The sequence below is a fragment of the Peromyscus maniculatus genome, chromosome 1 (genome assembly GCF_049852395.1).
Source record: "Peromyscus maniculatus bairdii isolate BWxNUB_F1_BW_parent chromosome 1, HU_Pman_BW_mat_3.1, whole genome shotgun sequence".
Classification (NCBI taxonomy): domain Eukaryota; kingdom Metazoa; phylum Chordata; class Mammalia; order Rodentia; family Cricetidae; genus Peromyscus; species Peromyscus maniculatus.
The window spans coordinates 182,745,775-182,772,096 of record NC_134852.1 but is presented as its reverse complement, the minus strand read 5'-3'; the positions used below and the strand labels follow the sequence as shown (position 1 = coordinate 182,772,096).

Below are 26,322 nucleotides of genomic sequence, written 5' to 3'. Positions count from 1 at the left end.
TGCCAGCCCTGCATTTTATATTAGTTTTGGGGAATCCAACTTGTGTTCTCATGTTTTCACGTCAAGCACTTTACCAACTGAGCCATTTTCCTACCTTAAGTATCCATTTTTCTCATGTTTTTTGTTGGAAGTCAATTTTACTTCTTTAAAACTATCCTTAGAAAACATAATCTAAAGCATAATATGAGCACATTGCTGTGTAATTTTATGATTATCACTTAAGTTATATTTAAATTCTAGTAGACGATAAATATTGAGCTGAATGCTTAGAGATATTATTTCTCACACATCTCCCATCATCCTTTACTCTTTAAAAGAAATCTTAATTGTGGGCCCAGAATTATTACCTGTCTGTATTTTTCATAAGCCTCCTGAATAATATTCTCTTTGAAAATGGAAAATTTGAAATTAATGTTTTCTCATTGAAACAAATAACATTTTAATTTTCCAAAAAAAATTTATGAAAGTGGTTATAGATGTATGAACTTTCCTAATATATTCGGCATAGGAGTCTCCTGAACGTGGTACTTATAATCTTCAGAACCTAACATTTTCATCCAGGAATGCAAAATTCTGGTTTGCAACTTAAACCTAACTGAATAAACGTTTACTGAGAACCTGCGTGCCAGACCCCAGCTCCGTGGTCTTTAAACTACGGTATTGACATTATCGGACGTTATTCTACTATGTGAAGATTCCAGTTATACTATGAACAATATATTGTGTGGACTATTAAGAGTCCGAGAATATTGCAAAGTTTTCAGTGTGAGAGGTGAGAGTACATACAACCCTGGACCTACACTTCTTGGAGAGATATTAAAACGTCCTCCAAAGAACTTGTAACAGAATTCCACCAGGGGGCAGAAGAGGAATGGAATTGCTCCTTCCAGCAGACGCTGCAGCGAGGATTCCGGTCCCTCGGAGTTATCTTCCTGTGTGTCTCTTTTCTCCCTCTGTTCTCCCTCTGCTAATTAACCCTGATTTATTTGCCCGTGAACTGACACCGTGGACCTACAGCAGCAGTGTAGTGTGAAGGGATTTGCGCCCAGGCCAGGGCTTCAGCGGGATTACGCTGATCAATTTGCTAAACACAAAGTCCACAGAAGCAGCAAACCCAGCGCCCTGTGATGCCACCTGGCTCAAGGCTGATTAAGACGGGGGACCCTGAGCCGTTTGATCCTCACTCATCAAAGGGTTTTTAAACAAGCTTCATTTTACACTACTGTAAGGTGGCGACGGCTTGGGACAGCAGTGAGCGCCCCAAGCCTGAGCAAGCATTCCGGCAATGGGGGTTTGTGATTCATCCTGGAGGACCGGGATGCAGCCACAGTCCGGAACTCTTAGACCTGCTCAAGAGTAAGAATCCTTGCTCCAACCGCCCACCCGAAGTTAGTACCATTTCTAGCTTACATCTTGATTCCGACAAGGTCCTAATACAATTTGCTAGTAGGAAATTTAGAGTCTCTTAAGATGTCACACCTCTACAACATTGCAACAATTTGGGGATGAAGAAACAAAATCAATTCATTCATCCAGTCTCATTCATTCATTCCGTCCCCCCACTCCTTCCTTCTCAACCACATCTTCTAAAAAAAAAAAATCAAGCAGTCACGTAATTCACTGTATTTCCAGAAACTTAGTTTACATGCTAGGTACTTCAAAATCAGCAAGTTCCCAGAGTCCCGTGGCAGTGAGTATTGCTCCATAAAGCCTACAGGCTTCCTGAAAGACGTTTAACCCGAAGACAAAAGGTCTTGCCCTGGAACGCTCAAAGACCATTTTCAGAGCCAGAAGGGGGCTCCCTTGTCTTCCCAGTATGACATTTACAAATGAAAAAGAAAGTTAGATCCACAATCACAAAGAGGCTGCTGTCAGCCTGAAGGGTCCAGTGCTACGCTCCAACCCTAGCTTCCAGTGTGGTAGCATGGGGCCCTTTGGGCCACAGCCCTTGGAGGATGCCAGTATAATAAAGGGGGTGATAACAGAAACCCAGTGACACGGATGGAATTCCAATCTTCTCTGTATCTGGCGTCTTTGTGCCCTGCTTTACGCTGGCACTACTGGTACTATCTTTCTGATTAGAAATACTAAGTTCTTCAGGGGCTACTACTGGACAGCTGGACTCCTAGACCCTACTCATCACAGACCTTTCTGAGTGTCAGAACCTCCAAAAAGACTCCAGTAGGTGCTTGGCTTAGGTAACATCCTCGCCAGGTTTTAGTCAAACCTCCTTAGGTTCTGAGCTCCATACTGTTTATATTTCAATGGCCCCAGGATCATCTTCTGGGATGGGTTAGAGACTCCTGTGAAGCTGGATTTAAATAGGCTGGCCTTCTCCACGGATTGAATAAAAGTAATCACCATGAACTTGCTTCTCTTGTACTAGAGAAATTCTGCCATTTCAAAGGTGTCCAAATATGAGTCATGTCTTCTATCATGATGAACATAGAAACTAAGACTCTCTTAAAAGTGAAGGAGAAAGTCATATTGTTTTATTAAACATCACTTTCACTGTTTCTCCTAGTTTTAAACTTAATATTAACTGTTTTTGCAATACCTGTGGTCATATTAGACTATATCCAAGTAGAGCCACAGTTCCTTCTAGAACAAAGTAAACTCAGCTGAACAGATAGACCTACCACTCCATCACCTGGCTGCAGGAGACTCAGCATCATCTGACCTCCAACTGCCTGAGACCAAGACATGGTGGGAGTTTCTGGACTTCTTTTCCTCCTGGCCAGTATGTACCAAGTATAATCTACGTAAATAACAAAACTAAACCAGGTGTGGTGATCTACACCTGGAATCCAGTGAGACACTGCCTTAAAACACAGAGAACCCCAAAGCAACAATAGAAACCAAACCAAGTCACAACAACCAAAACTCCTTCTGTGCCCTGATATTGTGCTTATCAGGCTACTGGAGACTGGCAGGAGTCTGCCTTCAGCATATTAGAGAGATGCTCTTAATAGGCCCCACTGTGTTCTTTGGCACAGAAGGAGCAGTGGGCATCTCTCTCCATCTTACACCATCCCCAATTTTGATACCTAGGAGTAAGTTAGACCAAGCCAAGGGTTCTCAAATGAAGAATAGGCTGCACTGAAGAGGGCAAGTCTCTCCTACAAAATTTCTCCCCCTCTGACACCAACGAGCTTGCCTTTCCTTTTCCTAGACAATTTGAAGGTGAATATTCCAGCCATTCCTGTTTTACTGAAGCAACACCAAGTACAGTGTTTAGCACACGGTAGGAGACCACTGATGTGGACCATAAAAAGTAGAGAGTGCCACAACTAGCACCCCCCCCCCCCGTTTCCTTTGTTGGCCCAAGTTCTTGATGAGCTAAAGGTCTGTTCATTAAGAGTTGGTGTATTAGCGTGGTAGTGCACGCCTTTAATCCCAGCACTCGGGAGGCAGAGGCCAGCCTGGTCTACAGAGTGAGTTCCAGGAAAGGCGCAAAGCTACATAGAGAAACCCTGTCTTGAAAAACCAAGAAAAAAAAAAAAAAGAGTTGGTGTATTAATCGGGACCATTCCATCAGAATACAGGGAAAGGGGTGGGTCTTCAGTGCACCATTCTTGTGTTTCTAGGATTATTTAAACAGGATAACAGGACGGGGGAAACACCTTTTTACTTCCCAAATAGGCAGGGGATCCATTTCCTACCGTCCAATGTCATATGAATTTAAATTGAAAGACAGCATGGGGCTGGAGAGATGGCTCAGTGGTTAAAAGCACTGGCTGCTCTTCCAAAAGACCCTGGTTCAAGTCCCAGCACCCACATGGCAGCTTACAACTGTCTGTAACTCAAATTCCAGGAGATCCAGAATCCTCACACAGACATACACGCAACCAAAACACCAATGCATGTAAAATAAAAATAAATAATTTATTTTTTTTTTTAAAAAAGACAACACATCCATCATTGCCATTGCTATCAATGTGCAGAATGTGACGATTTGGTCCCCAAGACTTCCTGCCGCTTGATTCTCCTGTCCCATCATCTCCCAGTGTCTCTGCAAATTTCTGACCCACTGACTGGTAGGTCTGTGCAGAGCCAGGGAAATCTGTTTTATTATTTACTCCCCCCCCCCTTTATTGTTTCTAATGTCCACTTTTTAAACAAAATGTTAAGACCTCTTCTTTTTCCAATTTTCTAACCATCCGTAGGTAACCAGCCTGCCTCAGCTACACCATTGTGCGTATTCCTAATAAAATCCAGATAGATACATAGGATTTAAACTATGCTGGACTTCCAACAAACCACAAGAAATTCCCCAAAGTAGATGGAGTTTGGAGTGAGAGGGGACATCATTGTGTATAGAGGCACCATTAAAGAAGTGAGGCAGAGCGTTAAAAGTTACTTAGACGACTCTTTAAGGTGACTTCTGAAACCTGCCAAGCCAGGTATTTAAAAATGTGTATTTTTGAGCCGGGCGGTGGTGGCGCACCCCTTTAATCCCAGCACTCGGGAGGCAGAGCCAGGCGGATCTCTGTGAGTTCGAGGCCAGCCTGGTCTACAGAGCGAGATTCAGGAAAGGAGCAAAGCTACACAGAGAAACCCTGTCTCGAAAAACCAAAAAAAAAAAAAAAAAAAAAAAAAAAAAAAAAAAAAATGTGTATTTTTGAATATTCCTCCTAGCTCAACTGCATGATTATATTTGTTCAAAACTATCATTGGCTATTTGGGGGCCTTCCAATTCTAGACAATACCAAAGTTAAGGGGCTGCAAAAGTACATCTCACTCCACCCTCTTCAGCACTGCTTTCCAATCATCTTTTTCTTCCCAGTCTCATACAATAGTTGCTTATTTTCTCACGTTTATCAATTTATTCTTAAACATTATTAATGCACATTTCTTACCTTTTGTTATGACAAATGTCTCTTTTAGCATTGCAAGGGTTGAAACAAAGAATTTGACTTTTATCCTCTCAATAAGTTACCTTTATTTATAAGCACAGCGTTCTTACATCAATGTTGTTTCTTACTTCACACACTGGTTGAAACATCTGCAAATTCGTTCTCTGCCTTAGGTTCAGCACGTCTTTTCCATGAGTTAGTCTATTATCTCCCTGCAGAGTTATTCCTCCTGTCCTGTCCTGGACGAGGTTTGATTTGGGATCAAAAGCAAGCCCTCTCCCGTTCAGCGAAACACTAATGAGGAAGTCGGAGCTAAGCCTTCGGGGTTTCTTATCTTCTTCTATTAACCCACCGCTGGGAACCGGGAACCGGGGAAAGAGGACTCACCGGGCTCAGGGACCCTGTCCGCTCTGACTCAGGGCCACTTTGATCTCACGTGTCTGCTTAATCAAGTTCATCTACTGCTGGGACTGACTAGATTCAAAGAACCACATTAAATAGTTTGATTATCGAGTGCCCATTTCCCCTTTCCCTCCACCCCTGATCTAATTTCCAAACGCCAGTCTCTCGCCTCTCGCTCCAAACTCACCATCAAAAGCGAATTAGTTCTTCCCTTGGTATCCTCATTTGATGTGCAAATTTTCTTGTCTTTGCACATTTTTCTCCTGGTGTGTGTGGCGGGGGGAGTGGGGGGGGCAACTAGACAAACTTAAAAGACAAGAACCTCATTTGCAAATCGCAACGCTAAAGGGTTAATCAGCAACTCATAGGAGCCACCTGGCCCTTTCACATAGCTTTTGGAGGACTGCTTGAGTTGTGTTTAATAATGAATATTATTTGCTTGCACAAAAAGTGTGGGCTGGCATAAGGGAAGAAAAGTGGTTTTGTATATTCTATCACCTTTTAACTCAGAAAGCATTTCAGGTAGAAATAACTCAACCTCTCTGCAGAGCACCCGAGCTCGCAAGAGCGCTCCCTCCCGCCTTTTTTTTTTTTTTTTTTAATTAAAGTTCAGGCTAGACTCTGGTGCTCTGATAACCGGCACTCTAAGGTAAGCTGGACAAGGAGCACTATAGTGCAAGGGAGGGGCGAGGGGAGAGTGTCAAAGTCCTCCCTGCTTCCGATACACAAACACTCCCCCTCCCAGCTCCTCCCAAAGCTTTGAAATCCCATCCCGGCTTTGTTGTCTTCCCCGAGGGGCTGGGAAGGCTTGGAGCCCGAGTATAAAGGCAGCCTGAGGTGGCGGTGGCTGCGCAGAGCCCTGAGCCCAGCAGCAGAGACTCCACCGACTGAAGTTCCGCAGTCGGGACTCTGCAGCTGCTGTGCAAAGCGACCTCCTTTTTCCTGACTTACTCCTGCTTGCGTCCTTCTGAGATGACGGTTTTGTGCGCAGTGGCAGCTGTCCGGTACTTGGTCTTGCTAACAGCGATGGCTTTTTGCAGCCTCCCTCTGCTCGGAGCCAGCGCCACCTTGAACTCGGTTCTCATCAATTCCAACGCTATCAAGAACCTGCCCCCACCGCTGGGTGGCGCTGCGGGGCAGCCGGGCTCGGCTGTCAGCGTGGCGCCCGGAGTTCCATACGAGGGTGGGAACAAGTACCAGACTCTTGACAACTACCAGGTGAGTGGGGTATCGGGGATCCGAGGATGCTGTGATTCTGAATGGGGTCTCGGAGAAGAGGGTGTACAGTCTCCTAGATGTGTGAGAGTCAGGGTGTGTCTGGAATCACTGCATCGGGAGCAGTGCGCTTGGAAGAGCTTTTGAAGAGGCAGATGGGAACCGAGAAGGTGTGGGTACCAGGATGCCTGAGTTGCTCACCACCCCGCTCCCTTCCCACAGCCCTACCCGTGTGCAGAGGATGAGGAGTGCGGCACCGAGGAGTACTGCTCCAGTCCCAGCCGCGGAGCTGCGGGTGTAGGAGTACAGATCTGTCTGGCTTGCAGAAAGCGCAGGAAACGCTGCATGAGGCACGCTATGTGCTGCCCCGGGAATTACTGCAAGAACGGTGAGTCCTGGACTCCCCTTTGAACTGGAACCACCCTGCCTTTGAGCATCCAGGAATGAGAGGAGGCGCTCTAGCTCCTGCAAACCCGGGTTCAGCATGCAAGGGTCCCCCTGTCACATCTTCACTGGCTTGTGTTTGAGGCCTTGGAAGTTTATCTTCTTCCTCTGCCTCCCTCGGTGATCTAACACGCTTTACATTAGAGCGGACACTTCTATCAAACAGTTATCTCCGGGGAGAACTTCAGGACACTCGAGAAAGCGGGAAAGTCTTTCTGAAAGGGAAACCTAGCTAGCCAGCCTTGCCGTTTTGTTACAGCTCCGTTTCTCTTACCTGACTCTCCTGGCTTTGTCTCTTTCAAAGGCCTCTGGGATGTTAAAACTGTTGTCAGCCGAGGGCTAGAGTGATTAATCTCTGCTGGCCAGCTCTTAAAAGAGATCTCTGTACCACTCACGTCCCTAGCTCTCCACCTCTTAGCCCCGCTTCCCTCCACCCTCAGCTACCTTCAAAGAAGCAGCCACACACACACACACACACACACACACACACACACACACACACACACACAACCACAGATCCACAAAATGCTAATGTCTCAAAGAAGTCTCCAGAAATAAACACACAGGGTGGCTAAATTCCTAGGGTACAGCCGCATTCCAGAGTGAACTCACTAAATCTCTGTAATATCGAAATTATACAGTGAAGTAACCGGTGGGTGAGATTGCAGTCTTCCGGGCAGTTGGGCAGCCTTGCTCAGATAGTACCCAGAGCAGAGGAGTTATTTTTAAGATTAATTTTTTAAGTGACTGAATTTCTTTTTCCTACTCCAAAGGATAGTATTAAAATAGACAGAAATATCACTGCTGCCACCACCACAATTTAAATGGCTCTCCTGGGGTGTTCCGTATGATTGAACAGTACACTCATTGATGCTTCTCCATTTGGGGAGATTCGTCAAAGAGTTATGATTGACTGCAGTGAGGTAGCAGATCTCACATTGCTGTCCGCACAATAGACTGCTCTCATCACGGCTGTTAGCAACACATTACATACAGCCCGGGGATTAATCACTATTTCCGGCTTCCTTAGGAATATGCATGCCTTCTGACCACAGCCATTTACCGCGAGGGGAAATTGAGGAAAGCATCGTTGAAAACCTTGGTAACGACCACAGCACCTTGGATGGATATTCCAGAAGAACCACGCTGACTTCAAAAATATACCACACCAAAGGTAGTCAAAGGCTTTAAAGACCCAGCCGCCCCGTTTAGCGTTATCAGAAGCTCATTTAGAGTTCTCTTAATGAAACAGTGCAGGCCTAATGGTAACTCATTCTCCTTCTGTCTCCTCCACAGGACAAGAAGGTTCCATCTGCCTCCGATCCTCAGATTGTGCCACGGGGCTGTGTTGTGCGAGACACTTCTGGTCCAAGATCTGTAAACCTGTCCTCAAAGAGGGTCAGGTGTGCACTAAGCACAGGCGGAAAGGCTCCCACGGGCTGGAGATATTCCAGCGCTGTTACTGTGGGGAAGGCCTGTCTTGCAGAATACAGAAAGAGCATCACCAAGCCAGTAATTCTTCTAGGCTCCACACCTGTCAGAGACACTAACCTGACTGTCTAACTGTGACGGACTCCTTTATCTAATATATGCTGCGAACCCCTTTGTTATTTCTCAGCTGGATCCCAAGGATGTACAAATCTTCTGCGTAGAGTTAAGCATTCCGATAACACCGTCCAAAAGTCTGGAGTGTAAGGACTTTGTTTCTTGATGGAACTCATCTGTGATTGCAGTAAATTACTGTGTTGTAAATCCTCAGTGTGGCACTTACCTGTAAATGCAACGAAACTTTTAATTATTTTTCTAGAAGTGCTACATTGTCTTGTTTCTTTTCCATGTAAATTTTTGTACACATTGATTGTCTTGACTCATAAATATTCTATATTGAAGTGATTTCAGCTTATAGTTCCTAAATGTGTAAACCTTTCTCCTTTCATTTCTAGTGTAGAATGCAAGAAGTTCTTGGAATGATAGACAAGTAAAATTAACATGAAAATACTAGTTTATTTCCTGTCTTTGCTTAGATAGTCCTCTCTCTCAGCTGTGATAGTCCTTGAAATAAAATTTAATGTTTAATGATCATAAAATGTTACAAGCATAGATACATTTTGGAACTGTGATCTTAGGGGTGTGTGTGTGTGTGAATGTGTATGTGAGGGGTGTTGTTTTAAAATGAAAAGACATATGTCTATGTATGAGTAATTTTAAAGAGAATGTATTCACCATTTATGAATTCAAATGGTTATGGTGATATGGGATTGAACCTGATAGTACTTCTTTCAAAAATATTCTTCTACCAGGTGTGGTTGGTGGTTTATGCATATAATCCCAGTATTCCAGAGCCTGAGGCAGGAGGATTGCCCATGAATTCAGGTCCACCCTGGCCAACCTAGTGAGATCCAAGGAAACTTCTGCTACTGAGTGATGCTCTGTCTCAAAAAAGCATCAACAAAAATAGTTTCCAACAAATTAATATTTGTCTAAATGGCCAGTAGTTATTGGAAGGAAGGGGATATCCAAGAAAGTAATTCCAAAGTATGTGATGATGGGCAGGATGAAGAGGAGGTTGTGTGGAAACATGGTGAACAAGTACATGCCAATTTAAGCCAAATAACTAATTCAGAAATATTTTAGATACTCTGACATATGCAAGAAGAATTGTTGTAATTACTTTGATTTAAAAATAATTACCAAACAACCACAAGTTCTAGAATGTCCTGCTTTTTCTTCTCTTGCCAGGTGATTATTTCAATTTTTGCTTCTCCTGTATTGAATTGATTAGAATGAGGATAGGGATGTATGGCTTTATAAAAAATTGAATAGATATATTAGATTTATATATACATATATTACATAATAACACACACATATATGTATATATATTTCAAATCTAAATTTTCTGTGTATTTTTCCTTGCCTAAATTTGATATTTCTATTGGGAAAAGGACAAAATAGCCTTCCTAATTTATTCTGTAGTATTCTGAAGGTCTGCATCAAAACCACAAAACACTGGGTTCGCTATTCAAAGGACAGTAGTGACTGACTGACTGTGCCAGCAGCTCCTTAAATAGTCCAGATGTCCTAGAATAGTCATTGGTTTTTGTGTTCCCGGAAGTGGTTAATTTTCAGGGGAGTCGGGCAACAGCACATGCACTCCGTTGGCTCACTGAGAGGGGACCTGTCAGGATGTCTGTGGCTGTGTCCCTTTGGTCCACAGGCTTCTGCTTCTTCGTCCAGAGAAACGCTCTTCTCCTAAGTGTGCTGATTGCCTGATGTGCAAGGAAAACCAATCCCGAGGCCTGCCATCTTCAACAAAACACAATAGAGGAAAGGGAATGGGGAATCGTTTCATGAAGTGGGAGAAAGCAGGGCCTTCTAGAAGGGGTGTGGGGCAGATGTTTAATGTGCTCTGGTTACTGGGCCCTTTCTATAGGAGCCAGCTGGAGTGTAGATGTCCTTCTCTGCACATCCCATCAACCAGGCTCAGGTCCAACCATTTCTGTTGACCTTCAGGATGGGGCCAGAGAGATCAGGCAACCTCTTCTTCCCACTGCACTGAGGACTAGGGACAGTATTAAGAAAAGGAAAGTATATATTTATGAAAGCTAGAAGAGAGAAGTCATATACAATACAATCCCAAAACAGGATCTCAGGGAATCTAGAATATGATAGCTGGCTCAAATGTTTTGTGGTGGTTAACTCCTAAACAATGTATTTGTCTGCTTGCCCATGCAAACATTTCACCAGCTGTTTTATCAATTTAAGCTCACATAGGCTACACACTGCCCTGCTTGATCTCTTTGCTTTGAGTGTCTTGATTATCACCCTATATGACAAAAGAGAGGTGACTCAACCTTTTGGTTGGTTGCATTATTTATAGTCTGTTCTCTGATTTGCTTCACCTGGCACTAAGAGACAATCAAGTAGTTTTCAGAGTTATTATTTTCATATGTACTGTGCTATAAGCGTAAAATCCTCCTGTTTCATCATAGTATAGTTGTAGGATGATGACTGAGTTTTGATATAAACTTTAAAATCAAATACTGTGGTGTTTGTTTGTTTGTTTTACCTACTCAAGGTCCAGCATAACCACATGGCATGATTCCTACTTAAGTGGTGATACGCTCTTACTAAAATGTGTTAAAGGAGGAAAAGGAGGGATACAGCTTTTCTTAAAAGGTTTACAGTAAACATTATCTTATCCATGGAGGCTAACTTACTCTAACTTCTTCCATATTAAAATGGCCACACTGAAACCATAAGTCCCTCAGCTCCTTCTCATGTTCAGCTGGAAGACTTGAAATATTTGTCCTCATTTTAAAATAGTTTCTTTCATTTTTAATATTATAATTACATCACTCCATCCTTCCCTTTCCTCCTTACAAACCCTCCCATATAGCCTTCCAAATTCACGGGCTCTTTTCGATTAATTTTTCTTACTCACATATATGTATAGACATATAATCCTAAATGTAACCCGCCCAGTCTGTATAATGTTCCTTGTGTGCATTTGCAGGGCTATAAACTTGGTTCAATGTGGTGACAGGATCAAGGGTAGGATTCCTGGTCTAAAAGCATAACTAGAGGCAGCAGAAACGGCGAAGACCATAAGAGAACACACTCCACAAGCATGAGGACCTGAATTCGAAACTCCAGAAACTACATAAAAATCCCTTGTGGTTGGTGGGTGTGTGGCAGTGGTGGGCAAAGACTGACCTGCAAATACTAAGCATGGTCTTCCCAATGAGCTGTGTCCCGATCCTCCCAGCCCCTCAATGCAGAATTATCACTGGAGAGCGGTGGCAGCTGGCCCCACGCTAATATAAATCATTAAACAATTCCACATTTAAAAAAGCTAAACTTGGGAAAAGACATGAATCATGACTAAGCATAACTCAACATTACATTTTACAATATTTCACAACTTTCTCCTTATGGGCGGAAAAAAAAACAATGACTTTTTAAAAGAATGTTATATTGAAACCTTTCACATATCTGTGACACTCTGAAGTTCAAATTCAAAGCAGATGAGAAAATCTGGTTGAACCATGAGGGGTTTTATTGTTTGGGAAAGATGTCTTCAGGCAATCACTATGTCAAACAGCACAAATGTTTCTTTTTCTTCCTATGAGGAAGATCAGGGACCCAAACTTATCAAAAAAGTTAGAGGCACCATGTGTCCTTGGAGGAAGGTGGTTTTGCCACAATTGTTTCACAGAGATTACAGAAATTGAAGAACAGGAAAATGCTAACATGGATAGTTACCTGATCCACATGCAGGTGGTAGCAGGAAGGTCATTTGGGGAGGCCATGGATGTTGGTGTGGGTTGTCTGTTCCATGTGTTGAGAACTGTGAGTAGAACATAACCCTAGAAAAGATGCTGTTTGCCTTGTTAATGAACTTGCTGTAATTAGACATCATGCAGGAGTTAGAGATAAATTATTTGAATGGACTGAGATGTAGCCCTTTTGCTACTGCTATGACAGAATGACAGACTGAACAGTCCAAGAGAGGAATCATCACAGTTTATTCTGATCACAGTTACACAAGATTCATGCCATGGTTTCTTATCCTCCAGCACTTGGGCAGAACATTGTGGAAAGCAAGGATGCTTTATAGAAGAAATTCATTTTTTTTCTTTATTATGAGTTTTTCCTCTTGGATAAAGGGTTTGTATACCCTAGATTGGCATCGATAGTCTTGAATCCCTGATCCTCCTGCCTCTGATTCTCAAGTTCTGGGATTGGCATGTGTCACCAGGCTTGGCTGGCGGGGAGACGTCTTCATTCGGACATCTTCCTTCATGTTGGGCAGGAAGCAGAGAGATCGGAAGTGGTCAGGGATAATGTACCACCAAGAATCTATTCCTAGTGACCCAGTTCTTTCAGTTAGACCCCACATTGCAGGTTTCTCCAACCTCCCAAAATAGTTCCACCAGCTGGGGATCAAACATTCAAAACATGAGCCTTCATTTCATAGTAAATGAAGAACAGATGAACACACAGTATTCTGAATATTGCCTTTCCTTTCTCTTTCTCTTTTTTATTTTCAGTATTGATGTGCCTGGTGGCCAAACTGTTAATGTCTAGTCTACTAACCAGCTCACTTAGGAGAGTCACATAAATACAAAAGAAGCATATTCCTCAAATGAACTAGATAGCATGAAAACGTTCACTGTTGCTTTTAGTTTTTCTTCTGTTACTATAAGAAAATACCCTGACAAAAGCACTTAAGGGGAAGAGGTTTTATTGTACTTTTAGTTCTAGAGGAGTAGTCCATCCTGGCAGAGAAGACACAGCAGCTGGTATGGAAGGTATGGTGACAGCAGCAGGAGGCTAGTTGGCCGATTGCATTCACACTCAGAAAGCAAAGTGAACGGGATGTGGGGGCAGGCTACACAGCCTGAAGTCTGCCTACACTGACCCACTTCTAGCCATGCTCTACTTCCTAAAGGTTTCACAGCTTTTGGGACCAAGTGTCCAGGTGAGCCTATAGGAACATTTCACATTCAAACAACAATGCACCTTAAACCGGTGTAACAGAACTATTTCTAAGGAAGACAGGACCAATCTGAAAGTACTCCTAGTTTGCTGCAGAGAATCACATGCTTTGGGTGCCACATAGACATTCTCTTCACACCGGCTAACTCACCTTCTGTTCAGTCTGCATTGTGGGCTGACGGGTGGGCCAAGGGTCCAAGGACTGGTTACTTCTTAAAGAACCATGCCCCCAAAGGGCATATTGTATAACTTATAAAAGCCCCCACAACTGAAAGAGTGTGTGAAAAAGTGTGTGTGCATACACACACATAAACACAAGTATGTGTCTGTGTGTTTAAACCAAACCAAGAAAGCTTACAGGAGCACAGCATACAGATACCATTAGCTTCAGCATGACCTTATAAACACAAGAATAACTTAATTATGGATTATAGTTTAACTGCTGTGCATTCTCAAGATTCTATTTTACACTACTGTCGTATCAGGATAATTTTGAAATGTCATTGTGTAATAGAAGTGTGCATTTTTGTGTTAATGTGAAAGTAGATATGAAACATTTAACTGTGTGCAGTGTGTTCAGTTTTGCTGTAATGATCATAAATGTTAAGTTAAACAAATTCCTATTTGAAGAAGCAGAGGATACATATCCATGTTTGGCATGGGTACAAAAGTCTAGATGCCGTCAGTGGAGAAAGCAATGATTTTACCTTTTTTCTGAAGTGCAATCTTGGCATGTGTTGTAGGTGAAAATAATCTTTTATATAATAATTAGATTTCTAGAAATTTATCTTAAGCACAGAAGTATAGCTGTGAAAAGGTTCATTTTCAGTGATGTAATAGCAAAGTTATCAGTGGATTAAATGTACAAGGCAGAAATGTTTAGGTAATGTATGTATGCCATTAAATTCTGCAATGAAATTCTATGATTAATCCTGCATTAAAATGATCTGGAAAAATGATAGGAATCTCCCTAGGTGTGAATGTTAGAAAGTGGCATACATGATATCATGGGAACATCAAATATCTAGTCTAATTCTACAATGCCTTTTTGGAAGGTAGACTTGTGAGAATTACTTAATCTCTGTTTATTCTTTCTATATCAATCATGTAAGATATTATATACTCTAAAGGCAGAGTGGGAACTCGGATTTTTCCATGTAAACTATGAAGTGGGCCTCTTGATAAGTTACATTTCGACTAGGAAAACCAGTTAGTTCTGAGTTACTCTCACAGATTTTCCCAAAATTATAAAAGAGAAAAATCCTCTGCTTACTGAGCACACTGCTTTCCAGTAAGATACTAACCATAATAAATGCCACTGGGAAGAGCAGCTGGAAAATTTGTTAGAAGAGAGCCAGGGGTATAGAAAATGTGATAGAGGTAGCTACGTCAATTTTACTGAGATTACAATAAAATAGAACATTAAAATCTAAAACAGGAACAGGAAATAGGCAAATAAAAACCAATCACAATTATACGTTAATAAACGCTCCCATTTCTCCTCTCATCTTGGCTCTACTCTGTGTTTACGTTGTTAACTATATGCTGTGATGAACTGGAAGGGAACCTACATTATGTGAATACATAAAACCATGTGAGCAGGACATGACCTTTAGTTTAGACAGCTTCTTTGCTAAGAAAAATCTCACCATTCTCCTGTTGAGACAGTTAAACTTTTAGGCAGCCTGTCTTGGAATCTTGCTGCTTGGGCGATTGAATTTCATAGCTAATATAAACAGAAAGCCGGAGACAGCAAAGAGCCTGGAACATATTTGCTCTGAGATTCTACACATTTTGCAGCTCTTTTCTTCAGTCTCAATCATTTTTTTTTTTTTATCAAGGAGTGCCAAGTGCTCTCAGATCCTAACACTTAAATGACCTCCTGTAGAAAATGTTTAAGACAATCAAATGCATCAGCACTCCAGCATACTAAGCGTGTGGTCTATTGTCAGGGAAACAGAAACAAGCTTCCTTTTTTTTATAGTCACACTTCATTTGACAACTTGCCCTTTGCTACTGACATTTTTTTCTTTCTTTAACATTCTTTTGTTTATAGTTATCATCCATTCTTTTTTGTATCAACTCCTTGCCTTCCCCACAGGCTCTCAGTAGTTTAACTCCTTGCTTCATATTCCAGCCACCTAGGCTTTTGCACACCATCCTCCCAGTCCTGCCCTTTTGGCAGAACATGTTGTGACAATAACTATAATCTAACCCCCAAACCAGTTGTTCTTTCTTTCTAAGAACATACCCCAGCCTCCCTTGCAGCTAGGTGTGATTGAGACTAAGCCTGGACAATGGGATGTGTGCTGAAGAACTTCACACAGACACCTGTGTGAGGGGGTGCTCCTCCGTCTGTAGATCTAAGGGAGACAACAGCAAGAGCCTTAAGTAACCTAGGTTTCTTTTCAACAGTACAACCCTATTTCCTCCATCTCCATTCCCAATTTATGACTCAAAGAAATTTTCTCTGGTAAGCCATTCAGGCTTAGCTTTTAACAAATCAACTGGGATATTACATCTCAAGCTTTTCTTTTCTTTTTTCTTTCTCCTTGTCCCTTGCCATACTTTTCCCAAATTCTACCCTCTAGTGTACCTATGTCAGAGACTGGCCATTGGGAAAAGTCGAAGTTCTGGTGGGTGATAAGGACATGAAATTGTGGGCTGCAGTTAATTTCACATGCTAACATGTGAGAATGTGAAAGCATATGCCATCATATGTGACATACTTTAGAAACTCAGTGAACAGTTCCATTTCTCATAGTTTGTGACTTTTGCAAACAAACTCTCAATGAAGTGGTATGGTTGACAAGTAATGATAACTAATCATCAGAACATATCTCAATTACCAGAGACTAGATTGAGTGATTCACATATATTGTCTCATTTGCACAATATAGCTTATATGATATGTGCATTTATTATTTCCATTCAATAGGTAAGGAAGCCAAAGCAAAGGACATTAAAGTTGTTTTCCTAATATTCTGTAGCTTCTAGAATCTGAACCAGAATTTTACTCTTTATTACCAATAGAACTGTGTATTCCATCTTCTACAATATCCCTTAAGTTTGATATAATTAATTAGTTATATTAAACTGGCTAGATGCTAACTTGGAATAATCTAATGCCTAAAGTTATTGATTGTAAAACTTCATGAAAATCCATAACAATATATCTGGTGGTAGCAAGGATGCAGACAATGGGAACACCCATACCCTGCTGCTAGGAATGTGAACTATGGAAATAAGCATGGAGATTCCTCAAAAAAAACTAAAAAATAGATGTATAATATGCATGTGCCTTCGGCATGTCCCCCAAGAGAGCACTAATCCAGTATACTCATTAGTTGGGACACTATAAATCCATTATTTGAAATATCCAGAAAACTTTTTGAACTAAAGAACCCTTGGCTCATTCCAAAACCTACTTAACCAGAATTTCTTGGGATTGCACCTTTGAGTCTGTAGTTTTTAAAGCTGTTCCTTTGACTTGCCCCATAATTGAACTTCAGAGCCCACTGCTGTATAGCTTTATTTAAAATGCTTTGCTCCCAACAGTATGATCAGTCACCCAGGAAGTAAATGGTTGTTTGGGAACTTAGCCTGGCAGCATTCTTAGCAGGTGGGTATGTCTTCAGTTATATTGATGTCTCAGTGTCACACAGCTAAGAAATAGAAGAATGCTTTATGAAATATGGATGCTGATGGCCTCAGACATCGGTGAGAACAGTGACAAACATACTAGTTATTTGGGGGCTGGGATTAGGCTTCAGTCTCTCTGCAGATGCTTCAGAAAGAAAAAGAAAACCCATTTTGCCAAATTTCCAAGTTGGGAGTGAGAGACACAGAAACAAACAAGCTAAGGTGCTGGAGCCCTCCAGTTTTCTTCTAATGCCTCCTCTCAAAGGGGAGCCTTCCTGGCCCACTGTTTCACTTCAGGTTAAATCAAGCATGCTTTGTCCTGCCATTAACTCCCTTTCAGATCTCTAACTCCAATGCTAGCAAACTATTCATACTTAGTAAGTGGATACCATCCTCAAACTGTAATCTTTTGAATACAGAGGTTGATTTTGGTTCATTCTTCTATACAACTGGCAGTTCTGGGTTTTCTTATAATAGCTGCCTTTAAGAACATGCTGAATGAATCAATGGACTCACACTCTGCTTCCCATGAATGGATTTACCAATGTAATAGTCATAAGATACACAAATAAAGCAAAAGGCCAGTTAATACATCACTTGGTTTTTTTCTGTAATGAAACTATTTAACAGAATCAAAATTTTAAAACTTTATTTTTACTAATTTTATATTTTTGATCTGTTAATTACTTAATATTCCTGTATATAAATATACTAACAAATAAAAATTAGACAAAATAGTTCTCATCTTTACTATTATTTATAATTGCTGCTAAATTTAGAGGACTATATTATAAAATTATAATTGTAAACCAAAAATTAAGCATAAAACAGTAAAATATTTTAAAGATTTTAATATTTAAATTGTTTAATATTTAAATATCTCTATTCATATAAAGTACTCCTACACATTTTGATATTTGTCTACTGATTAGATAGATTTCAGAAAACCTTTATAAATCAGTTGCCTTATTTTGGTTTCTACAAAAATGAGATGTTACTTTCAACTCTAATTCACCAAGATAAAGTTAATAACATAGTTCCATCTGGCTTCACTTGCCTCTGTAATCCTTCCATTTTTTTTTTTTTTAAAAAAAATATATCTTTTCTAAGGGGATCCGAAACATTTCTAGCCCCTGGACTGGGACTTTCAGAAAATGGCCCCAGGCCGACTCAAGCAAGTGCTAGATGATATGCTCTTAGTCAGCAGTGATCCCACATAGAAACTCTAAAAGATTAACATTGTTCTAATTAGAAAGTTTCTGTCCTCAGAGCAGAAGAATTGAAATTTTTCCCTCAGTCCTCTCAGTGACTGGTAGAAGTTCACATTAGCTCAGAAACTGGAATTCAGAACTTGGTTCTCCTGACTTCCCAGCAAAGTACTATCACCAGAAATGAGAAGGCTCAATTGAACAAAAACCTGTGGATTTTATTATGCTGCCAACTTTTGATAGAAATTTTCTAGTCAATGGAGAAGTGGAAAAAGACAGTAAAATACATTGTTGTTGTTGTTGTTGCTGTTGTTTTTCGATCCCTTGGTTTTCCCTAAGAACAGGAGAAACGGCAACTAAGCATTAGTTTTAGTTTTAAAGTAGGGTTTGTTTACCAGAGGTCGTGCTGGGGACACCTGCAAGCTCAGCACTCCCAGTGGCAGAACTTTAAACCCATCCAGGGCCACAGGAGACACTGCCAAAGAAGAAGAAGAGAGGAGGAGGAGGCGGGGTGGAGAAGAAGGAGAAGAAGGAGGAGGAGAAAAGATAATAGTGTTTTTAAATGGGCTTAAATTGTTTCAAGTAAAACTTACTAATTTAAGAGATTCATCACAGAAAATTCTGGAGAAATATCACTTTAAATCATCAAGTAATAGAGAACTCTAAGATGCAAGATGGAATAAAAATGTTAATTCTATTATTGCTGTTACTGTGTGTCGAATTCATAAAACACCAAGAACACAGAATGAAATTCAAAACCAACAGTGTCTGTGAGTAAACAAGGATTCTCAAGAGGTGCACTTCTAAAGAGTTTGCAGGCTTAACCGTGATTGAAATTAGCCATGTTCTAGCAGTCTGCATGGTAACATCTTCTGTGGCCATCAAGTGTTTTATGCTCCTTCATTTTCCTTTCTGTTCAATGAATGGACAAACATATATGCCATCACCCTGAAAACCCTGGCCAGGGACCAACAGGTGACAGAGCCAATACGGAAGGCACAGAGTATGTAGAAAGTTAAGCACCAAGGGAAGAAAGACAGTAACCCAGCGAGCTTTAAAAGACAGCCAGCTTGAGCTGGTCTCTGGTGTGTTTTAACACCTTGAACTCAAGTCTGGAAATAATTGAACTTGATCTCAGCTGAGGTGGGGAGAACACACACACAGGTGGCCTGATTCCTAACTATTTCATGCCCAGTGAGTGGCACAGGTGTAGTAAGCTTTCTTGTCCGACTTCCTTTTAGGACCACCAGCTCCCTAATAGTGACATGGAGACTTATTATTATAAATCCTGCCTAGCTATTGACCATTCAGCTCTTAATTAAACCAATCAGAAAGCACCTTGGCAAAGACACATGCATCTTCACAGTGTACAAATATTCTGCAAAGTCTTAAGGATTCTAGTCCTTCATTTGACCTTTTATCTCTTAAACTAAACATTAACTGCCCTGTTAATCCACAACAACATCTCTGGCTCCTTTTGCCTTACACTATAATATAACAAACTCTTAGCTATTGGTTGTTTTGATTTGCAGAGCTGTTGCTTTTAAATTTTTTTCATGTTCCCTAAGACCTTGGTTCTAAATCTTTGCTGTTTATTGTATCATGTGTATTTACTACAGAAGCACAAAAAAGTCAGATGATATGAAATACTGTCAGTTATAAAAACAAGATAAAAAATTAAATATGTGCAGTTGTTTGATCAATGTATGTTGATGTTGAACCAGAGAATAGCTATGTATTCAAGATTTAAGAGATAATAAAAATACAAAATGTTGAGAGTAAATAATGACCTGAAAGCTTTAATTAGAAGTGTTATCAGTTTTAGTGTACTCCACTGGTCCAGATTTTACTGGCTTAGAGATTGTAACTCTGAAATGACACAGATATTTATTACTACATTTGAAGTAATGATTGTTCAATCTGGAGAATTTCTTAAAGCAAAAATAATGAAGATTAAAATTGTTTGAGTGGTTTGAATTAAATGAGAACTTTGTGCTGTATTATTCTTCCAGAGAACTTGTTGATGAACACTACTGTATCAGTAGAAATCAAAAGCAAAACTTCAACAATAAGCCATAAAAGTATGGTGTTTTCATTGTCAAAATCTTATACGCACAAGCAATTATTTTACCAGTAATTCATGGAAGGAAAAATTCTTTAAAAATAGCTCACTGCTTCATATGACATCTATATAGTACAATTTTACTGATATACTTTTATTTGTTAATATTTATAAAAGATACTACCATTGAAGAATCAAGAAATATAGTTTTTTGTTTGTTTATTTTTTTTTGTTTTGTTTTGTTTTTCAAGACAGGGTTTCTCTGTGTAGCTTTGTGCCTTTCCTGGAACTCACTTTGGAGACCAGGCTGGCCTCGAACTCACAGAGATCTGCCTGCCTCTGCCTCCCAAGTGCTGGGATTAAAGGCTTGCATTGGCTCAGCCGTTAAAGGCTAGGCTCACAACCAAAAATATAAGAAATGTAGTTTTTTAAAGCAACCCACATAAGCATATTTCTTATTTCCTAATAACAGTAAGGTTTAGCTGTTTTAAAATCTGCTTATTTGTGGATCTTGTTTTTAATTATAACCAGTATCTTTTATTTTAAGTCAGAAGAAGTACATAGATATGCCTTTATCATTTAAAATAGTACAATAATATATACCTGGACAGTTTTCCTTCATGGTTCATTTCTTCTACCAAACTCTTTTTATATGCATGATTGTAACTATTGGATATAATTATTAAACATTAAATATTTGTCATTCTAGTATAAATATGACTGTTCATAATGATTAGCCCAAATTCCTTTTTATACAACAATATGTCTTGAATGATTTTCATACAAATATATAGAAGCTCACCATATTTCACCATCAAAGCAGTACATTACTCCATAGCATAGATGTTCCTCAGTTGTTAATCATCTTCACTGAAAGAGTTTACACTCTTTCAAACAATGCAGTGTCAAACATTCTTATATATACATTTGATTATGTGCATAAGTTTTGGCTTCTGTTAGTTTTTTTATATTAACATACAATGTATAGTGCTAAGTATCTCCTGATAGTTACCATGCAAGTGTATCCCCCATACCAGTACCAAGAGGTGATGTAGTTCCTTATCATTCATAGTTGGAAATATTACTTATCTTCAGATTTTAACACAACAGCAAGTGACAATTATTCATTTTGTTTTAATTTGCTTTCTGGAGCTATCAATGAAATTAACTTTATTTAATGTGTATATCACCGCTTTATGTCTTTCCTGACTCTTTTTTTTTTTTTTTTTGGAATTAAAATCTTGTTAATATCTACGATAGCTAATGATCTCCATACTAGTATTCTAATTAAGATAATGTCTTGGCAAATTTTTTTTTCTGTTTTTTTCAAGACAGGGTTTCTTTGTGTAGTTTTGGCGCCTGTCCTGGAGCTTGCTCTGTAGTCCAGGCTGGCCTCAAACTCACAGAGATCCACCTGGCTCTATCTCCTGAGTGCTGGGATGCAGAAAATTTTTAAGCCAAAAGCCAAAGTATCAAATTGTCTGACAATACTTACTAATCTCACAGTCCTTTAATAACTCATGTCTCAAAGTGAAGTATCTCAAAAAAAGTCACATAAAACTTACTCCATACTGACCTACAATGCCTGGATATGGGGACAAAAAGGGCATGTTTATAGTATTCCTACCAAAATTCTTGTGAAAAATAAGTTCATCAGGAGTTACCCAGACATGCTTTGGACTTTTTCACATTAAAAAAAAAAAATAAAGGTAGGGTCAGTAAGATTGCTCAGGAGATACAGGTGTTTGCCCCATCTTTAACTACCTGTGTTCCATCCTGGACCTACATGGTGGAAGGAGAGAACACACAGAACTTGTCTTCTGGCTTCTGCACATACTGTGACATGTATAACTCATACATGTACAAAGAAATAACGTAATAAAGAGTTTATGTAGAATGTGTCCTAGCATAAATAACATAAATTTTTCAATACTCTTGGAAACTAAATCAAGACACAGAAATAAAACTGAATAGCGTTCACAAGGTCTCCTCAATTGAGAAACAGGTTGGACACTTAGAAATTTATACCTTAGAGAGTTATCATACTTTTGCTTCATGGGAGAGCTGTTTAAGAAATTGCTGTTTCAACAATTCACACACAACCAAATCTTCTAGATTATCTTTCCTTTTTAAAAGCTGTCTTTAGGATGGCAACTTCCTTCCATGAAATAAAAATTCTGAAGATCCAAGTCTGTAAGGGGATGATGGGCCTCACGGACAGACAGGGCAGAAAGCTGGGACACACAGGCACTGCAGAGGCATTGCCGGGTACAAGAGCAGGGAAAGAGAGGACATGTAGCCAAGTAAAGCAGGAAAGGCTAAGAAAATGTCAGTTTGAAAATAAACTAATATTGGATAAGCGATTGGTGTGCTCTTCCACGGGGAAGACCATCTCTCCTGCTCTCAGGTTTTCTTTGCTGTCTCTAGTTCTTTGTGTAGGGTTGAGGCCTCCTGGGCTTCTCCACCCACTCCACTCCACCCTTACCCTACCACCACCATCCACACTATCGTGTCTATTTTTGTTGTCCTTGTGCCACTCACATTTAGGAAGTCATACTGGGGAGACTTTATGGGTGCAGCAACTGATGTTCCTAGCAGAATCTCCCAGCAAACTCCTGGATCCTCTGGTTCTTACAGTCTTTCTACCCCCTCTTTTATAATGATCCCCAAGCCTTAGGGAAGGAGTTGTATTGTTGGACACTAATAATCCAGTTATTGCAGCTTTTCCATCTGTCTTTAGCACTGGTCCACTCTCCATGGTCTAAACTTTCCATGCATGCAGAATGATTTGCTGGACTACTTCTGGGCCCATCTAGCAAGTCTGTATTTGTAGTCCAGGATCTCAGCAGGGATGGTACTGCCATTCTTTTCTATTTCCACTGTTCCTTTCTGACCATCTTGAACTTTATGTGACTCACGGATCACGTTTGCTTACAGAACCAGTTTCCTTGATGTATCGTTATGTAACTCGTCTATGGTCATTGAGCAGATTCAGAACATTTTTCACTTCTCAACTATCTCCTCATCTTTCTTCTTCCTCCAAAACACACACCAAAGATGTCCATGGGTAAGCATGTGAGAACTTCCTACACTTAAGATGTCTGTTTAAACTCTTCTCCATCATGTGGATTCTTATCAAGGCCACTTTCCTAGAAGCCTTCACAATTTTCCTTAGTAACATTGTGTTTCTATATGGTCATTGTTATTGTTTATACAGTAAATGTTTCTAAGTTGCCTTCAAATACTTTTAAGTTAAAAATATCTTAATGATACTACAGATTCCTAAATTTAAAGTTTAAGCTACAAGTAGCTCCATAAAGATAGTTTAGTTTAACTATAAACGTCAGTTTAAAAATCTTATCCTAATTCCTACATTAATGTGAAAACCCAATCTTCAATCAAAACCAAACAGATGTTTTGTCAATGGCACTTGGTTATATAAAAAATAAGAAAGTGTGAAGTATATTTATAATTCATTCTGTTTGGTCTACTCTTTTAATAAACTGAAGGATAAAACTTTAACTTAAAGGAACCTATTAGGGTAATGTGCTTAGGCAAGTCTTCCAGAGTGGTACAGCAGACTGGCCATAGGCTCTGCCATTACAGATCCAGGTTTCAGTCAGTGACCTCAGTTTTATTGGGAGGAACCTACCTTGCACTCTTGTACTGACTACATAAGGATGAGAAACCAAACATGAAAAGGGTTAGCATATGTGTTGTCAGGGATGTGTATACAGACTTGGGTCATGCTAGTACCATACTAAGTATTTTCAATGGATATGGCTCTACCACACATTCTACTGTTGTGGGATAATCTTCTTGTACACTGTAAAGATGTGTCTCTGCTTAAGATGCCTTCTGCTTGGTTTAATAAAAAGCCAAATGGCCAATAGCTAAGCAGGAGAGGATAGGCAGGACTTCCGGGCAGAGAGGGAACTCTGGGAAGAAGAAAGGCAGATTCACCAGCCAGACACAGGGGAAGCAGGATGTACAGTATGGAGATGAAGTAATGAGCCATGTGGCAGAATGTAGATTTAAAAATGCCAGTTAATTTAAGTTATAAGAGCAAGTTGGAAACACGCCTAAGCTAAAAGTCAAGCCTTTGTATTTACTATATCTCCATGACATTATTTTTAGGCCCGCAGTCCCACAAAGGGAAGTCCGACTACAATCTATCCCACAGGTACTCAAATTGTGTTCACTTTCCGTGACTCTTCCCAAATCAACAACTTGTCAAAGATGTAGACACAAACTGCTTAAGTCCAGAACTCAAACTTTGAACTTTGACTAGCCTTTCTCTTCTTGTAGAATCAAGTAGATAAGAATTGTAGATTCTGGAGTGGAATCTGAAAGATTAACTTTGGATCTTATCAAGTTGCTTAAACTCCATAAGCTCCATTTACCTTATCATTACATTAGGAATAATGGGACCTACCAAGTAGCCTATTTATGAAGTACTGGTAGTTCTGGAACACAATAAGTACTTAATGAATGCTAACTAAATATAAAGTGATCTTAAAATGGTTAATCTTAAAAAGTTAATCTCTCCCCTTGTAACTTTATGAGATTGTATATTTTTTAGCAAATTTCAATATGTTGGTGATGATTACAACTTTGTTTATTCAAAAATAGTAATGTTGACTTAAATATTATTTTTTTGAAAATATTGAAAAAATAGTATAATGAGCATCATTCACATAAATTCAACTACAAAAAAAATCTCAAACTGCAAACACAAGCCACACTACTGTCTGTTTCCTGTGTACAATTTGCTAAAAGTGTTTTAAAGTAAAATGCACATATCAGTCAATTTTCCCAAGTTTTTTTAGCAGATATTTCCTGAGGATAAGAACATGTTCCTATATAACAATATTAACATCATTAAACATAATAAAGTTAACTTAGATAAATACTAACACTTCATGTGAAATTTATATCCAATTTCCTGAGCTATGCCCAACCTCACCTCTCTACTACCACAGAGATGACCACTGTTCACCTTTAATTTTGGACCTAATACCAATCCTACACTACATTTGGTTGCCGTGTCTTTTTGACAAAGAAATAGAACAGTCTTGTTTATATTTTCATGTTACTGATGTTGGTCATATATTTGATAACAGTTATAATTTATAAGGGAGAACTTGAAACTGAATCTTATGTAGTACAGGATAACTTCAAACTTGCTTTTAGGTGATCTTAAACTTCTCATCTTCCTGCCTTTGTCTCCAAAGCTCTGGAATTACAGAACAAGCATGTGCAATCATGCCTAGATAACAGTTTAAATTATGATTTTCTCAGTGATGTGTAACAGATTCCAAATAGTTGAAAGGTTTAGTAAATACTATATGTATTAAGATATAGTCCTCCATTAGAGCCCTGTTCCTTGGCGTATGGAGGGGGGGGTACATAGATAGCTCAGGGCCTGTGATTAAGCCAGCTGCTGCAAACAGACTGAACCCCAGGACATATCTCTGTCTTTCACATTTCTATTCCCATTAAGCTCTGAGCATTCAACAGCCTTTTCTAGCCCCAAACTCCAAAATCCCTCCACAGTTTTCTCAAAAAGCAACATGGTCAGATTCATCACAGCAAAATTAGAAAGGATGGGGCTAGGGTCCTTGAAGCTCCTGATGACCTTATTTCTGTTCGTCAGGCACAGCTCTCAAGGGTCTTACTTACCACCTCTCCAAATGAGTCACCAGTTAGTGGTATGTGAGGATATTCCAGATTTAAACTGTAGCAGGTGCTGTGGGAGGAAGGCGTTTTCAGGCCCTGGAGAAGGAAGCACTCTCCACTTACAGGGAAGGGGCTCTCTACAGTTCTTTATGATCAGGGAAATGTTTCTGCTAAGCAAATATCCTTACTCTCTGGAAACTAGTACAGCAGAGTGTTGATGTTGTAAGCATATTACCTGTGTTTTCTGGCAAACTGGGAGCCTTAGATACGGTGATTCTCTGGAATGATTTGTAGAATCATAAAACTTAGCAAC

General features: G+C 39.9%; 1 protein-coding gene and 1 long non-coding RNA gene across 3 annotated transcripts; one reads left to right on the top strand and one right to left on the bottom strand.

Annotated features, from left to right (window-relative positions):
* Nucleotides 1–6,031: 6,031 nt before the first annotated feature.
* On the top strand, nucleotides 6,032–9,696 carry Dkk1 (dickkopf Wnt signaling pathway inhibitor 1). Its single transcript, XM_006975822.4, has 4 exons — nucleotides 6,032–6,476; nucleotides 6,696–6,861; nucleotides 7,948–8,091; nucleotides 8,214–9,696. The coding sequence occupies exons 1-4, from the start codon at nucleotides 6,231–6,233 to the stop codon at nucleotides 8,465–8,467; spliced, it is 810 nt and encodes a 269-aa protein (XP_006975884.1). The 5' UTR covers nucleotides 6,032–6,230; the 3' UTR covers nucleotides 8,468–9,696.
* A 2,729-nt stretch (nucleotides 9,697–12,425) lies between these two features.
* On the bottom strand, nucleotides 12,426–26,238 carry LOC121823386 (uncharacterized). 2 transcript variants are annotated; one of them, XR_013048104.1, is made up of 2 exons: nucleotides 26,013–26,238; nucleotides 12,426–18,743 (listed from the first exon to the last, which is right to left on the bottom strand). It is a non-coding gene; the product is annotated as an uncharacterized LOC121823386 (long non-coding RNA). The 2 variants fall into 2 exon arrangements; XR_013048108.1 differs by having other exon boundaries at nucleotides 12,426–12,717.
* Between the last annotated feature and the right edge of the window lie 84 nt (nucleotides 26,239–26,322).

What these genes read in the sequence shown, in the direction of transcription:
- Dkk1 (XM_006975822.4), top strand. Translation starts at nt 6,231, where the DNA reads ATGACGGTTTTGTGCGCAGTGGCAGCTGTCCGGTACTTGGTCTTGCTA. An exon ending in AGACTCTTGACAACTACCAG is followed by an intron (nt 6,477 to 6,695) that starts GTGAGTGGGGTA and finishes CCCTTCCCACAG; the next exon opens with CCCTACCCGTGTGCAGAGGA. An exon ending in CGGGAATTACTGCAAGAACG is followed by an intron (nt 6,862 to 7,947) that starts GTGAGTCCTGGA and finishes CGGCTTCCTTAG; the next exon opens with GAATATGCATGCCTTCTGAC.